This window comes from Rousettus aegyptiacus, unplaced genomic scaffold (assembly GCF_014176215.1).
Source record: "Rousettus aegyptiacus isolate mRouAeg1 unplaced genomic scaffold, mRouAeg1.p scaffold_m13_p_7, whole genome shotgun sequence".
NCBI lineage: Eukaryota > Metazoa > Chordata > Mammalia > Chiroptera > Pteropodidae > Rousettus > Rousettus aegyptiacus.
Window position 1 is genome coordinate 70,540,650 of NW_023416310.1, and position 16,845 is coordinate 70,557,494.

Genomic DNA, 16,845 nt, shown 5'->3' on the forward strand with positions numbered 1-16,845 from the left:
AATGGTTAAAATTATATAAAATTGCCCCACGCGCTCCAAACGTGGTCACGTGCGAAGGGGTCCCCCATGGCGCTCCCGCCCCCAGTGGAGTGGAGTTTGTGCGTGAAGCACAGGGATGGGGACGTCTACTCGCCAAGGTCTGAGCTCCTCGGAAGCCTCTGGCAGAGGTATCTGGAACGGAGAGGGGAGGGCAGGCCAGGCCAGGTGCTCCCCAGGATCCATCTCCCAGGCCAGGAAGGTGGTTGGGTTAAGGCTCCCTGGGAGCTTGGAAAGAGGCCAGGCGGGCCGGGCCCAGATGCTGGGGCGGAAGCCAGAACAATGGTATCCCCTATGTCTGGAGCCCGTCCAAAGACGTTCATATTTTCCGTGGAGACAGAGCTCATGAGAAAGCTGGAGGCTGGTTCCCCGGCGCCTGCGGAGACGGGGCTGGGCACAGCCCGCCCAGCGCTGCTCACCACAGACACCTGGCTCGTGGGTTGCGGCCGTAGGAAGACCGCGGAGCACTGCCGTCAAGCTGGCCACAGTGAAACTGGCCCTGCAGCTCTGGAGGCTGGGAGAGATGCCAGCCAGCGTGGTCCCGAGAGGCCCACAGAGCCAGCCAAACGCGGAGCCAGCCAGAACGAGGAGTGAGCAGCCTCGCTTGTCTGGGGTCACCTAGCCAGTAGCCTCGCCTTTCCAGAAAGCCCCTGGGAACAGAAAATGGGCAGGGGTGGCCTCTGAGCGGCCAGGGCACTGTCCCAAGTCTCCGCACGCAAGCGCAATGTCTTGCTCAGAACCGCCTTGCTCTAACCTGACACATACCACCGACAGGGCTGGTCTTGGTCCAAGCCCGATGCAGAGCAGGATCAGCCCCGAGGGGGGCAGACCCAGGGTGGGTATGAGAGGAGATGGAGCAGCTTCCCTACGGCCCCCCGCTCCTGTCTGCCGCCCGGCCCCACCCCAGCAGCTGGTTTTGCTGAGAGGACCCAGGCTCATCTGGAGCTTTGTCCACCGACGACGAGCTCTTTGGGGACCCACGTCACCTCCAGGAATCCTGGTGTTCACGCGGCCCAGCTTCCCCATTTTACAGCTGGGGAGACAGAGGCCCCGAACCCCAATCCCAATTCGTCAGAAAAGCAGGAAGCTACGTTCAGTAGCTGCTCGTAGCCCAGGAGGGTGACAGACGAGCCGGACAGTCACGCAAGCACGCGGGGCTCCGGGCCCGATGGCCGATCACCTCCCTCATCCGACAGACCAGCAAACGGAAGTCCAGAGGGGGAGGCGGCTCCCACGGCCTGAGCTGGGAAGCAGGGGCGGCGGCCCCCTCCCTGCAGGCCCCGCGGGGCCACTGCGCAGTGAGGAACGGGCTGGCCCGCATCCGAGGTCAGGCTGTGGCCGTGAGGTTCAGGGAACACGGCTGCCTCGCATCTGAAAGGCGTGTCTCTGTTTACGGCTGGGCCGGCCACATCGGAGACCAGCTGCGTGACTTGGGGGCTCTGGGCCACACGGCATTAGTCCACCTGGTAGCCGCGTGGGTGACCAATGAACCCATCAGGTGTGCCTACGAAACGGGACCCCAACGCGGACCTTGGACTCCGTGGCCAGGGTAGGGGCCCCGGGGTGGGGGCCCCGGCTGGCGATGCCGCATGCACGTCGTCACACATCAGCACCAGAGGGTCACACGGTCTTCTCGCTTGGACCCCCCGAGACTCTGCCCCCCGCATCTCTTCCTTCAGCTGATTTTAATCTGTACCCTTCCCTGTAACCAGCCGTAACAGTGAGGATATCAGCTTTAAGTGAATTGCGTCCTTTTGGCAAATTATCAAAAATAAGGGTGGTGTTGGGAACTCTCCCAACTGGCAGTTGGGGCCCTCCTGGGCGAGGCGGTCTTGGGGACTGCGCCCCGAGACGTTTGGCCACCTCTGGGGAGTCACGGTGCCCTTTCGCGCCCAGAGCCGTTCGCCCTCCTGAGACAGAAGGCCGCTGGGCCCATCTCAGCTGGAACCCCTGTCCTACGCCTGGTCCGATGCCCGCCGCAGCGACCCCCACCCCCGCCCCGCCGGCCTGTGCGGAGTGTGTTTAAAGGATCAGGTTTCGCTGCGCACAGTGAAACACCCAAAGCTCAGCCGTTTAGAGCATCGGGCAGCAGCGTGTCTGTTCACGGCCCGGGGGCGCCTGGGGCTCCCCCGGGGGGTTCTGCCGCGGCTAGCGTCCGGGGCCACGTGTGCCCCCGCCGTCCTGTGGCGGCCCGCAGACCGCTTGCTAATGCTCCCTGGGCCAGAGCCGCCATGGCCGAGCCCAGGACGGCGTGAGGGCTTGAACAAGGCACAGACTCAGGGAGCTGGGGACACAGGGCCGTGGTGGAGACGACCCTGATTCGGCGGACTTCCAAAATGGGGACGATGTCTTAACGTTCCAGGGCTTTCGAAGGATGGTCTTTGGTCAGCCTCTAAGTTCCCTCCTCCCTGGTGGGCGGCGGGGCGGGGGCTGGAGCGGGGGCATGGAGGCCGGGGGACGCACGGTCTCCTCCCGGTAGCCCCAGGAACCTCAGCCCCATCCGAAGGGTGACAGAGGCCGGCGGGACAGCTGCCGAAGGGGGGACCGCCAGTCACACTGTCCTGCACTCGGGGAGAGGCCGCCTCTCTCTGACCTTCGGAAGCAGGCAGCAGGGCGGGGGGATGGGCCTGGCTGTGGGAGGGACCGGCCCTCACTTCCTCTTCTCTGCCCTGCCAGCCGCCGGGGCTGGGGCTGCCCGGTGACGCTGTCCCCCTTCCAAGAGCAGAGGCCCTCCAGGCCCTGGTGCCCCTGTCCACAAAAGGAGTCACACTTGGCCGCGAGGCAGGTGCCAGGATTAGGCTGGGGGCACTCACAGCCGCAGCCCTGCCCTTCCCGTAACCTGTCCCTGCGGCCCGCCCCCGTCCCCTGGGGGGCTGTCACTCATCCCACAGCCACAGTGCCTCCGCTTTGCCTGGGTAGATGCTGACCACTGCCTCCCCGTGCGGGTGCGGGTGGCCCCGGTCCCCGGACGCAAAGCGGGCTCAGACAGGCCTTGTTCCCTCACACGCGGGCGCCTGTTTCGCTGGGCTGCGTGGAGGGGGCGCGTATGGGAGCAGGGAAGCCAGGGCCCCCCAGGATGGGCTGCCTCTCCTAGGAAGCCCTGGAGCACCCCCTCCCCGCCCCGCTCCCCTGGGCTCCGAGGGAGATAGTACCCCAGCCTCCTCCTCGAGGTCGCCGGGAGGGGGCGCAGGCGGTAAGGGCCAAGCCCCCTGCCCCAAGCCCCCCCCCCCCCCCGCCCTCGGTCTCCTCCCTGAGGGCATGTGACCTGCCATCCCCTGCCGGCCTCAGGACGGAGTCCAAAGTCGCCCACACCTGCTCTCTCCACCGTCCTTCCTGCAGGCGTCGGGACAGGGGCAAGGTGGAGGCTTCCAGAAGCCAGGCCATGACGATGGCACTGTCACGGCTGGGCCCGTGATAGGTGCTCCGTGCATGTTTCCGGAGCCTTCTCAGATTGCTCCCTGGCCTGGGACGGGCCTGCTCTGGCCACCGACTCACAGCCACCCAGAGACGCAGCCATCATCACTCCCTTGTTTACAGATGGGGAAACTGAGGCTCCCCCCAGGTCACCAACTGTTATGGGCTGGCTGGGGCCCTCACCCCAGGGACCTTTTCCTCCCCAAATATCCCAGCTGGCTGTGCGGCATGGGCAGGGGACATGGGGGAGCAGGAGGCCCTCCTGGCTACCGCCCATGCCCAGGGCTGAGGTCCCAGCTCTGTGGGCACACTCAGCTCTGCGGACCCCCTTCCGGTCCACCAGGGGTGCTGGAATGCACAGGGGGCGGGAGGAGGGGTGGCCGGAGACGTCTCCAGAGGCCACTCCCTGACTCCCTCCAGGGCCCGGGGCTGCCCCCAGCCTCTCCTCTCTGTGAGGTGGCTGGGAGGGGGCCGCTTCCCGGGCCTCCAGCTAGCTCTGGGGAGCGGCCTGAGAGCCCAGTGCACCCCCAGCGGCGGCTAGCGGGTCCTTCCACCTCTGAAATGCAAATCCGCCCCTGAGTTCTGCCAACAGCCGGCCCTGTTCCCACGGCCCCAGGGCTGGGGCCAAACGCCTCAGAACTTGCAACCCCCTTCCCCCGACGAGGCCTCTGCTTCCCTCCTGAGCCCTGGCCCCAGCCACCTCCGCCATTTCCATCTCTGGGGTGGCTTCGGTAGGTCCCACGGCCGGGAAGACCTCACCTCCCCATCCACTCAGCCTGAGCCCCTTTCCCTCTTCTGGGGGTGGGGGCTGCATGTTCCTGAGCCCCTGGGCCTCTCTTGCCTGGGACCTCAGCATCCCAGGGGGGCCGCCCCGCCCAGGGGCTGCCTGATGGGCAGGTGGGTGAAGGAATCTGCTCCAGCCTGCATGGAGCTCGGCCTAGCGGAGAGACGGACCCGCAGACAGATGAAATAAACCTTGATATCATCATGCACAAAGTGCCTTCCTGCCTCAGCGCCCGGCCCCCTGAAGACGTGCGGCGAATGTCAACACAGACCAAACACAAGGAGAGGGGGGGCCGACCCCGGAGCTGCTCGGCAGCGGGCCGTGTGGGCTGGCGCAGGGCGAGGACGTGCCTGGCCGGGGAACAGCTTGTGCAGGGGGCCAGCTGGAGGTGGCGAAGACCTCGGGCCGTGTGTGGCTGGAGGGGAGGGCAGCGGTCAGGGCTGGGCGGGGGCTGGGGGCCGCGCTGGACGGCAGGGCATCCGAGAGCTGCACGGAGCCTGAGCGAGTCTGCCGAGGAGGGCAGAGGGCGTGTTCACGGAGGTTGTTGACCAAGGACCCAGCAGCCGTGGGGACAAAGAACCGAAGAGCCCGGGCCTGGGTCAGGGCGGCGGGAGGAAGGTGAGAAGCCGGAGCCTGCTGGTGGTCCCACGGGACGTGCCTGCCTTTTATTTAGTCACAGAACCTCCCGTTTTTATTGACCCCTAGAATGGAAGACGACGTTTTTCAGGCTCCCTTGCAGCTAGATATGCGAGTGACTGCATTGACCAAGGGGGTGCAAGCGGAAGTGTCCCCCAGCGAGGACGCGCCCCCGTCCCTCCCTTCCGGCCGGCACGCACCGGACGGGAGCCCGGGCAGCCAGCGCGTGCCACGGAGCCTCGTGTTCGGGGGGCTGAGGCCGTGATGAACGTAGCCTCTGGAGCGTCTGGACCCACTGTGCCTGCCCCGTACTGCTCCCCGCAGGCTGCTGGAAACGTCCGACTGGTCCAGGCCGCCGCCGTTTGGGGCCTCCGCTGAGACAGACGGATGGAACTCGGTTCCTAATTCGACGGTGAGGACGGGGCGCCAGGCTGCCTGTGAGATCGCGTCTCGGGAGGCTGGTGGACTCCTCGCTCGCCGTGTATCGAGCGCGCTCTGTGTGCCGGACGCTGCTGTGGGGGCGTGCAGGTGACTCATGTGACCGCTCCTCCCCGGAGCTCGCGGTCCAGTGGAGGACAGACGGAGGGAGGTCAGCACTCGCTCAGGGCCACTCGGCCCTGCGTTTAGCCGCTCTGGCCGGTCGCCGCGTGCCCGCCGTGCACCGGGCACTGTCAGGTCGTGGCGGCAGCGGCGAGTGTCACGGGCCCGGCGTGTCGGGGTCCAAGGGGGCGGCTGACTGTAGTCTGCAGCGCAAGCCACATGAGAACACGGAACACGAGACGGAGGGCGTGAGACGCCCAGCTGTGACAGACAGACAGCCCGGCCAGGCGCGCAGGGCCGGGGCGAGAGGGCGGGGGGCCGGGGGGCAGCACAGCGCCCCGTGCCCTAGGCCCGGTGAGAGCCGCAGCAGGACACGGGCCCGGGGGCTCCGCCGGGTGGGCGCCTCTGCTCAGAGACCTTCGGCTCGCCTTCTCTCCTGCTAAATTCTAGTGGCATTAAATGTTGGATTTTAAAATCAAAGTAGCGTGTCTCGGTGCCGTCTCGCGCCACTTCGAAGTAATTTCCGTGTAATATTTACCGACCCTCCCTCCCACCCGTGCATAAATGCGGACAGGCGTCTGCAATGCCGTTCACCAAATATCCGCCGTGGTTATTTCCAGGGACAGGGGTTGTGGACGATGTGTGGCCACTCTCGACTGTATAATTTCAAAATCACTGTGTTAGACATGAAGGGGGTGTTCTGGGAGGGGAGGCCACCCGTGGGGTGGTGGGGTGCGGAGTGGGGTGCTCACGGCTGAGGTCTGGGTGTGTCGGGGGACGCGGGAGCAGCGGGGCTGAGCGAGGCTTCTGCTTCATGAGGGACGGTCTGGATATCGAGGGAGGGCTCCCCCTCCGGTGACCGTTTGGGAGAGAGGGAGCTGCCGTCTGGTGAGCCCTCGCACGGGGTGTCCCACGTCAGGCCACGGCTGTCGATGTGACCGCCACCGACGGCCTGGGAGGGCGGCCCGGAAGCCAGGCCCATGCCGACAAAGGCCCACGCGGAAGGGGCTAAAAAGAACAGGAAACGTCATTCAGATGTAGTTGTAATTCCAGGGCTAGAGCCGCACATCGGCGAGCATTGGGCCTCACTGTGAATCGGCCTTTGGAAAACCAGCAAACGCAGCCAGTGGTCACACCGTGCAAACAGGAAGAGACGTTGAGGACAAAACGCAGCGCCACCCACCACCGCCACCCAGCACCACCGCCCCCGCAGGGCCCCAGGCTTGGGAAGAAACGTTCCCCAAGGCAGCACACCCTGTGCAGGAGTTAAAATGGCGGGGGGGGGGGGTGAACCTCAAAGGGCTTAGCCCGAAATCAAACGAGGGGACAGGGCTGATGTGGGTTCAGGAAACCCAATAAGCATCTTACTTTGCATGCGACTTTAAATGTGTGTTATGCTGGCAGGGACAGTCCCCTGGGGCACCATGCCCCTCCCCCCCCACGGCCCAGGGCCTGGGAAGGAAGGGCTGAGAGGCAAAGCGCCCACACTGGGCTGCCCCAGTGGCAGCCCCCGGGGCCTGGCACACTTCCGGCCTTGCCTTTGAATGCAGGCTTTCTGGGGCTTAATTAACGAACAGCCCGGGGCACCCCCCTCCCTATTCAGAAGGGACACAGCACCATGGAGACTTCCGCAGATCCCTCCCCTGCCGCCTCCCATGGGGCCCCTGGCCCCGCTGCAGCGAGGCTGGGCTCCCAGGACGTCAATGCGAGGTCCTGGCCAAAGGCCACTGCCTGGCAGCCGAGCAAGGGACCTCGGACCTGCTGCTTGCCTGTCATCCGGGGCCTAAACCCAACGGCAGCACTAAAAGGGGCTCGGGGCTCGGACTCTGACTTTTTCGTTCTATGTTCCCTGGTGACTTTTGAGGAGCGTCAAGTTTAAACCACCTTGGCGAGGACCTGGGGAGGCCCGGTTACCGGTGTCCTTGCAGACTAAGCGGGGCGCTTTTAAACAGCGAGAATTCCCCAGAGCACCGAACTCCAGGGGCAGGAGCTGGAGGGAGAGTCCTGTGTGCCGGACACATCCTTGTGTACTCACATGCTGGTCTACGCCTTGCCTCTGGCTCTCCTTTTGTTGAGCGGAGGCCTAAGCTTGGACTTTAGTCCCTTCCCCTTTGGCTAGCTCCAGCTGAGACCACCCCAGGTGTCTAGTGCCCCCACTCTCCACGGTCACAGGCTCCGTGTGGCCCAGCAGAGCATGAAGTCTCCCAAAGCAGCATTTGCCAGCAGGACATCTGGTGATTGGGGTTCAAAGGGGGTTCGGGCAAACGCTGGGGCCGAGACACAGGTCACCGCAGGGCTCTGACCAGTCCCACTGGCTTGGGGCCGGGCTAGCAGCGGCAGGCAAGCCAAGCCACAGATGCACCTTGTTCTGTGCAATAAAATATTGGAAAACGACATTTTCTACAACAGCGAATATGGGACAGAATAGGAAATGGATTTCCTAGAAATCAAATGTTTCTACCCCTGTCACTGGCATCTGCTCGATTCCTGAGTAAATTCTTTCCCTGCTCCTAAAACAAAAATTAAACAGAATCTGGGGAAACACACCCACATATCTTCCTTTCTTGATGCTCAAGTCCTCACTCAAGTAAAGAGATGTTCAAGGGACGAGGTGTCGACATGCTGGGCGTGAGGGGCCCGGGGCGCGGGGTCCTGCAGCCCGCCCGAGGCGAGTGCAGGCTTCCAGGTAAACCCAGACGAACGTGTTGCAAAACCACATTTATTTACAAAGACCAGCAAAGAGCAGCGGGGAAGCCTCGTCCCCCCAACAGGCTCACGTGTGACGATGCGCAGGGCAGACGGTCCGAGCGGGCCCTCCGCCCGTGTCTCCCGGGGTTTCCCGTTCCAACGCCCAGGCTGTTTCCCTGGCTTTACAGATGCTTCCCCGATGGCGGGCAGCACCCACAGCCCTCGGACCGCAGCGGCGAGGCGGCCCCTGGCATCTGAGCCCCATGGGAGCAGACGCTGCTTCCGGAACCGCTGGAGGCGTCTGAACGAGCTGCGATCGCCCTAGTGGGGCTTCAGTCTCGCCCGGACCCCGAGGCGAGCGGGCCTTCTACAAGGGCGCATCCTCCCGAGGTGCAGCTCGCACGCACTGTCCTGGGCCAGCTGCGCCCAGTGGGTCTGCCCCTTCCCAGCGCTGGGACGAAGACTCGTGGTCTGCGGCCGAGCACGTCCTCGCCCGCCCCGCAGGGCACGGAGCAGCCCATCGCACGGCACAGCCAGCGCGTGCGCTCAGGGCCACCCATCCGCCTTGGCGTCCCTCCCTGCCACACAGCCAGGCCAGCAGAGCACCCGTCCCGGGGCATGGCCTCCGGGAGGGCCGGGGGAGTACCGGACGGTGCTGTCCTCTGCCCTCCTCCTGGTAGGGACAGCTCCTGGCTGTGCACCCCTCTCCAGGGCCGCGCTCCACACGGGCGCCCGCCGCATGGCTCCTGCAGGCCACCGGCCCCCGGCCCCCCCACGACACACCCTCACATCCGCTGCAGCCTCCTCCTTCTGGGGACTGGCCCGCCCGTGGCCTGCTGCCCTCTCTCCTCGGCCATGTCCACCCCTGGTGGGCAGATGGGAGCCGGGGGTGGCACTGCCTGAATTCACCTGCCACCGCCGCACCTTCCGAAACGTGAGAAAAGTCTGTCCCTGGCCCCCGAGCCTGGGGTCGCTCCCCTGTCCTGGGCGACAGGGGCAGAATCCTGTGAAAGTCGACGGCCAGGCCAGGCAGCCTCCAGGGGTGCCGGGAGGAGTGCCCCTGCAGCCTGTGGGACAGCGCGTCCTCGGACAGCCCTCCGTCCCCCCTGGTCAGGGGCCGGCAGCTCACCAGCTCTCCCCCCCGGGGGCCACAGGTGTGGTGCTGCCCACCCACCGCCACCCAGCCTGCCCCGACCCCACATCTGCCACCGCGGGCGGAGACGGGCGCGCGCCCACAGAGCAGGCCACCCTCGTGGCCTCCAACAGCCACTCACTCTGCTCCCGCTAAGTCCAAGGGGACAGGCAGGCACTGCAGTGAGGTCGGGGCAGAGCACGCCCCGGTCACGGTCCCTTTCTCCTGGACCCCTTTTCCCTTTCCGGTCTCCCCAGGGACCTCGGTCTACCTCCCAAAACCCCGCCCACAGGCGCGCCCCACCTAGGGCTCACCCTCGGCCCCGCCCCCTGCCTCGTTCCAGCTGCTGTGGGGGGGGGGGGTCCCCGGAGTGCAGCATGGGGAGCAGTCTGGCAGGCGCAGTGGGAGGCGGGCCCTCCGGGGCCCAGGCCCTCTCCCGCCCTGCTCCTCGGCCCTAGGACCCCAGCCTCAAGCCCCGGGCCCTGCGCACACACCTGGCACCAGGGGGCCTCCCGGGAACGAGGGCAGAGTCTGAGGGCCAGGGCCACAGGGCAGCTGTCCCTGCCTAGGGCACTGCACACCGGACGTTGGCTGGAGTCACGGCTGGGGGCTCGTCATTTACGGAGGTAGCTTCAGGACCGTCTGCTTCTAACAGAAACAGCAGGGCCGGACCCAGGAGGGCCCAGGGGGCAGGCACAGGTACACATCCATAAGCTCAGGGGCTTGTCCCCAGAAAACTCAAGTCCACGGGCTCATCTGGCCCTCTCAGCGCTGCCCTTCGGCCAGGCCCCTACAGGTCACGGTGCACAGGCCAGGCCTGGACACCATGGATAGCCCACCCCGCCCCCTTCCTGAGCAGGTGGGGCGTCCCCATCACCTGGCTCCTGACAGTGAGCAGTGATGCCCATGGGGATGAGGGTGGGAGGGACAGCCCCCACGTGGCCTGGCTGCTTTCCTGGGTTGACTGGCTCCTATGGACCTTTAGCTCTGAGCCCGGCACCCAGAGCAGGATGGGTTGGGTCACCTGGGTACAGACCCAGTGGGTGAAACGAGGCACGGGTTGGCGATGAACTCAGCCAACTTCCCAGTGAGTCTTGGTGGCGGGGGGGAGGGGTCAAGGGAAGAAAGCAAGCGGCTCCGGCAGCCCCCAGACCAGGCGCAGGGCAGGCCGGCCCGGCCGCCCGGCTCGCTGCTCTCCAGGCCCTGGGGGCCGGCCGGTTGCTGTAAGAGGCATGTCTTTGCAGGGCTCCCTGGCTGCCCCCCACTTACGGGCGATGTGTCCGTCTAGCAACGAAACCACCTTGAGCCCCGCAGCTGGAGAGGAGGCGGTGGGCGGGCTGCAGCCCGGCCCGCAGCCAGCGGCCAGCGAGGGCACGCGGAGCCCCCCGCTCCACCCGGCGACGGAACAGAACACCCGGCGAAGCAGCCGCGGCGGGAAGCGGGACATTCTCTTCGAGCGAGGTAAGGGGCGCTCCGGCTGGGGGCGCTCGGTCCTCCTAACCCGGCCCCCCGCACAGCGTCACCACGTGAGGTGCACCGACCGGGACCCGGGGTGGGGGGTGCGTTTCTTCTCGGGAAGAGACGGAGCGATGACGATTTCGTCGGAGTCATCGGAGTTGACATCTTCCGCACGTAGAGGCGGCTCCGAGGGAGGAGACTCGACTGGAAGGAACCAGAGAGGGAGGCGGGTCACACCGGCTGCCCGGGCCGCCCCGCTTCATGACCACCTGCTCCGGACGCTGGGCACGCCGCCTCTCCCCTGGCAGGCGAGCCCAGGGCACACCCGAAGCGGCGGGGGGCAGGCCCTGGGACCCGGCTCCGCACCCGCCACGGGGCCTCCCTCAGCACCCCCGGCCCCACCCTCCTCCCCGCCTCCCAGCTCGGCTCCAGACTGTTGGGCCACTTCTCAAAAGCACACGCCTGCACAGGCGAGGCTCTGTGGGCACGAGAGGACCCGTGTCTGCGGCAGGGGTCCGAGTCGCCCTCACAGCAGCGTCCCAGGGCGCTGGGGCCTGGCGGCGGCTGAGGGTCTGTCCCAGCGGCCACCGGCCTCTTTGCGAGAATGCGCCCACCCCGGTCGGGGAGGCAGGACCCCGCCAGGGCCGGGCGTGAGCGCCTGTCACCCGGCTGCCGGAACCTTGCACCTGCACTGGAACGAGGCAGCTGAGCCCAGACAGAGGGTGACCCTGCATGGCCTCCGTGGGGCTGGACGTGGGGAGGGGCAGGTCCCCATCACCCCTGCAACCCCCACTGCTTCACGAAGGCGACAGTGAAAAGCAGCCGGCCGCCGATTTGAGATAAAAATGAGAAGGAAATTAAACCTCAGTCAGAGCTGCACATGCTATAACTGCATCTGCTTTTTTTCTGTAAGTTTCAAGAAAATATTAAAGTGGAACCTTATGAAGTTAAAATAATCAGTTTTCAACGTTATCTTCTGCTTTTTTCTTTCTTTCTTTAAAAGCACGCCCACAATCAGATCAGACGAGGGGTGACCGGCACCCTCCCGGGACCAGTTCCCGGGATGGACATAAGCCGAATGTGGAAGGTGCTCGCAGCAATGCCTGAGGACGCCTGAGGGTGCAGGGCGCAGGGCGCACAGAAACCGCACACGCGTGGCCGGAGGGGGAGGGGGTGCATCAGGACATGACCCGGCCTGATCCAAGGACCTAAAGGTCGCCCGGCCGGGCCTGGTGAGACCGGCCTGAAACAGGGTCTTGGAGGAGAGTGTGGAGCCGGCGGGCGCCCGGGGGTCCCCGCAGGGCGCCTGCCCTCCAGTTAGTCCCAGAGCTGCTGCTCTGCCCAGTGCGCCCGACACACACAGGTCGTGGGGAGGTGTCCAGTTCAGAGCTCGCGGGCTCCCCCGAAGCTGGAAGAAGCGGCTGGACCGGACCAATGCCATTTCCTGCGTGGTGACGTGCAGGTGTGAACCCTGGCTTGTGCGCGCTCCCCCGGGGCTCCTGCCGCCCCGGCTGGCTCCTGCTGGGAAAGGGGCCGCCAGGCCGAGGGCGCTGGCCAGCGGCCCTCCTTATTGCAGCTTGGTCTGTCACCGCGGCTGCCAGGGCCCCCCCCCGCCCCCGCTCACCAGGGCAGGGCCGCGGGGCTGCCTGCGCCTCCGGCCCCCGCCGCTGCGGCGCTTCGTCCTCAGGGGAGGGCCCGTCCACGGTGTCCCCGCGGCTCGCTGTGCTGTCCTCCTCGCCTGAAACGACACACAGGTGCCCAGGCAGCGTCAGGCGCGGCGCACCCCCCACGCGCACCCATCTCCCTGCTTCAGAAAAACCGCCAGGCGACCACGGGGCCGTGCGCACCAGCGTCGAGCTGCTGTGTCGTACAGCTGAAAACGTCACGCGCCAATTACACCTCACGACCCGAACGACCTGCTTCCCTTGCAGACTCTCCTCGGTCTGCAGCTCCGCTCCCTGCCCGCCATGGCCCCTCCGGTTGCTGCCCTGCGCCCTGAGACCTCGGTACAGGGGAGCCCTCCGTGGGAGCAGCACCCCGCACGGCACGCTCACAGTGAGACCGCGAGGCCACACGCCTTGGCCTGACGGCGGCCTCAGAGGACCACGCCCTGCCCCTTCACTCCTCCTCACGGAGGCCATCCGAGCAGGCGGCCGTCCACGAGGGTCTGAGGGCCAGTGGCAGGATCGTGCCTCTGAGGGCCTGGAAGCAACTTCCAAGCGGCCTCCCCCGGTCCGCCGCTCGTGGTGAGTGGGCGAGGCCTGGGCCCCACGTCGGAAGCCTGACTGTTTTCAGATCGTGACAAAGCAGAAAAAGAAATACGAGTGGTTTTGGTTAAAAAACCAGCCAACCAGGAACACACTGGCCCAAGGGAAAGAACGGCCCCCACGGGGCCTGAGAATAAAACCAAGACGCACGAGCCGGCAGCTCCCATGGCCCGGCCCGCAGTGACGACGGGGCACGCCGTCTCCGGCCGCCTGTGCGCCGGGAGTCCCCTGGGGCTCATCTGCTTCCCCTGCACCCCAAGGGGCGAGGCCGAAGCCGTGACAGTGAAGCTGGGGCGAGGCGCCTGCTGGCTAAAGATACGACGGCGTCTGCAGGTGGCCGCAGGGGGGACCCGCCTCCCGCACGTGCTCGCACGTCCCATGCTGCCGGGATGGTGGCGGCCCGCGCGGCTTGACCCTCAGAGGGCCGGCTGGCCCTCGCTCCGAAGCGCGCAGCGGAGGAGCTCACCGGGGAAGGCCAGCCCGCTCTGCGGAGGTCTCCTCTTCGCAGAGGCTGGAGTGCTGGCTCTTTCGCTGGCGGCTCTAGAAACGAGAGACCCAGTGACCGCGACTGCAGACCCCTGAGGCCGATGGCTGGCTCCCCGCTTCCCTGCAGTGGCCTCGCAGCCAGCCGCACAGCAGACGAGCCCGGGGCCCCTGCGTGCCCTCGGCCAGCGTCCCCAGCCGTGCCTAGGCGGCCTGTTCCCAGCCGCGTGCGGCTGCACGTTCTAGTGCTGGTGGACTGCCCCAGGGGCGGCCCCCAAGAGTCACGAGGGACCCGGACTGAGGTCCCGGCGTGTGCGGCTCCCCTCCAGAGAGAGACTGCGGACTCACCGCGACGGGTGGCCACACCGTTGGCCAGAGGCTGACGGCACACGTCTGCAGCGAGGCGGGTGTCCGAGGGGCCCAGCTAGCCCGAGCTCCCCGCGCAGCAGACGCAGGCCCCGCCCAGCGCAGGCCCAGAGGCCACCCCTGTGCTAGAGATGTCCTCCCAGGCGCTGTGAACCCCACTCGCGGTTCTGAGTGCCTGCGGCGCGGAGCCCTGGCTGAGCTGGCGGGTGCAGTGGGGACGGCGTGGCGGCTGCAGGGCTTCCGGCCACACCGCTCCCCGAACCTGGGGCTGTGGCACGTCTCTCTTCACCAAGGGGCCGCACTCCGGCAGCAGCCCACGGGTGACGGTCACGCGGCCACACTAAGCCTCGCATCAGCTCTCCCAGGGGCCCCGGGGCCTCTGCACCTGCACGGCGCTGTCACAGGGGCAGCTTGTGCTCTGGGTCGGCACTCCCCTGCCGGCTGGCTCACCTGTGCCTGATCCGTGCCAGGTGTGCCCGGAGGACGGACTGGATGATGGTGATGACCTCCTCTCGCCCTGGGTCGTCCTCGGCCTGGACGAGGGGGCTCGGGATGCAGGGTGGGGGTGAGTCCTGAGGCAACGACACAGGGCCGGGAGCTGTCTCAGAGTGCCGCCCGTCCTGCAGCGGCGACTGTCACCCGGGACTGCGGGCCGCCAGGCGGCAGATGCCTGCCTGTGGGCTCTGAATCCTCAGCCTCTAGACGTCCTGCCCCCCCGCGGAGGGGCCCCCTCCTGGGCTGCCGAGGTCTGAGAAGGGGCGACTGTGAGCACTCGGGGCTGGCGGGCCCCCGCAGGGTTACCTGGCTGGGAGGCTCTGCAGCCCACGCTTGTCTTGCCACCAGGTCCGCCCGTGCCAGGTGTCCCCTGAAAGCTGCCTGGAGCACAGCAGCCGCCTGTCGGGACAGAGGACAGAGGGGGGCGGCGGGCACGGCTTACGGGAGGTTCTCGAGGGAAAGGCTCTAACGGCAGAGGCAGTGACGAGCCCCGCGACTCGTGGTCACAGAAGCCCTGGAAGGACCTCTCAGCAGAGCCTCCTGCAGCCCGCCAGGGACGCCCGACCCCCAGGCACTGAGCCTGGGGATGGGAACGAGCCGCGCTAAAGCGTCGCCTTCGCAGCCTGCGCGGCCGACTCCGGCCCCCGGAGCACACTCAGTGCAGCTTCCGCGCGGGGGCCGCGGCCTCCGGTTCGTGTGTGTCTCTTCCAGGTGCCCCGTGAGTCTCCGGAGAGCCACGCGTGGGCCTGAGGGCAGTGCCGGGGTCTGGGCGGCACGTGCGTCTGCCTGGCCCGGCCTGGGCGTCGCCGCCGCACAAGGGGTTCTGGGAGGCCGATGCAGCACGCTGAGTCCTGACAGACGCACGGTTGCGACGCCCCATAATCAAGTCCCCACAAAGAAGCCTCTTTGTCCTCCAAGGCAGGGCGCTGGGGGTGCCCCGGACGAGCACGGCCAGGAAGCTAAGGGCACGGCCGCCATCAAGGGCAGGGGACGGCTGAAGTGGTGACTGCCCGGGCTGACTAGGAGGCCCGCGCACCCGGATGCCCCCAGAGCCCCTGCCTCAGCGGGGGCGGTGGCCGCACTGGGCCTGGGGCAGCAGGACAGGGGAGCAAGCCACGCACCACGCGCCACACCCGCGTGCCAGCCGAGCATCACGGCAGCTGCCCCCGGAGGGCGCACGGCACCTCACCCCAGAGGGAGGGGGCTGCGGCTCAGGGAGGGCCCCGGAGGGAATGGCTGAAGGCGGCGACAGCGCTGCTGGCCGTCTGCTCAGAGCCACGCCGCACGGTCAGTGCCCTGAGGAGTCCCGAATTCACTCGGTCACTCACTCATCCGAAACCGCTCATCGGGGGCCAGGCAGGGGTGGGCGGCAAGGGCAGGGCGGCCCTGCCTCTGCCGCACCTGCGTGCCAGCGGGAGGGGCCGCGGCTGACAAGCGCAGCGGTGTGGGAGGCGTCGCGCCCTGAGCGACACAGAGCAGGGCGGGCGGGCGCTCAGAGAAGGGTCTTCGGGGAGGCAGTGACTCAGTGGAGGCCTGAAGACACCAGGGAGCAAGACCTGCGAAGGCCTGGGGCCAGAGCCCTCTGGACTTCCTGCGGGGCGGGGAGGGCGAAGGGCCTGGGCCGGGAGGGGCCTGAGGCTGCCACGGAGGCCGGAGCCGCCTCCAGATGGAGCACGGTGTGCAGGGCCCTCGGGGGGCTCTGCTCTGCGTGAGAGGGTCCTGTGGAGGGGTGCTGTCCGCCATTTACCAGCACCACCCCGGTGGCTGAGTGGGCAACGGGCCGCAGGGGGCAAAGCAGGAGCGAGGGGGCCTTGAGGCGGCGGCCGCGGGAGGCCGGGCAGCGCAGACCTGCACTGCCGCCCGGCCGTCGGCTCCCTGTGCTTGCAGCGCGCCCCGCGGGCCGCGGACTTCCTCTGCCACGGGCACCCCGCGCCCCGTTGCGCAGACCTGCTCTGCTTTCCCGAACGGGCCGCTGGGCTTCGCGTGCACGCACCTCTGGCCTGGGGTGCCGTGCCCTCCCTGCCCAGCCCCACGGGGTCCTGCTTGCTCTGGAGGCCCGGCTCCGATGTCACCCCTAGAGGGAGTTTCCAGGCCTCGCCAGCAGGCCCCGCAGCCCGTGGCACGTCCACCAGCCCGGTCACCAGGGATCCGCCCGCCCGCCTTGCTGCCCCTGTGCTGGCTCGCCTGGTGCAAGCCGATGACCGGCAACTGTGTGCGGGATGAGCGGGCGGACGGACGGACGAACGGAGCGAGCGCTCGCTGGACGTCGACGCCACGCGCGGAGGGGTCGGCGACGCTGGGCCCGGCCGATTTCGTGCGGACGGGCACCGAAGGGCGCCTCGCTCCACAGCGGAACGCGGGCTTCAACGCGGGGAACAGCTCTGCTCACCTCATCCACGGCGGCCTTTTTTTTCTGAAACAAAGAGAGAAGTGATGACTCAGCCAGGAGTGCCTGTCCATCCCGTGAGCCTGCCCGCGCCGGGCCCCGACGCGGCTGCGGCCGGCACCAGCAAGCCACTCCTCTCCCCCCGGCGGGCGTGGAGCCC

The 16,845-nt window shown here is 67.3% G+C and overlaps 1 protein-coding gene across 1 annotated transcript in view; it reads right to left on the minus strand.

Annotated features, from left to right (window-relative positions):
• Window positions 1-10,837: 10,837 nt before the first annotated feature.
• Window positions 10,838-16,845, minus strand: part of IQCE (IQ motif containing E) — a 30,716-nt gene continuing 24,708 nt past the window's right edge. The window contains 7 exon segments of the mRNA XM_036224639.1: window positions 10,838-10,892; window positions 12,427-12,469; window positions 12,472-12,561; window positions 13,422-13,495; window positions 14,255-14,376; window positions 14,606-14,698; window positions 16,689-16,712. Of these exon segments, the coding sequence (XP_036080532.1) occupies window positions 10,838-10,892; window positions 12,427-12,469; window positions 12,472-12,561; window positions 13,422-13,495; window positions 14,255-14,376; window positions 14,606-14,698; window positions 16,689-16,712 (501 nt within the window).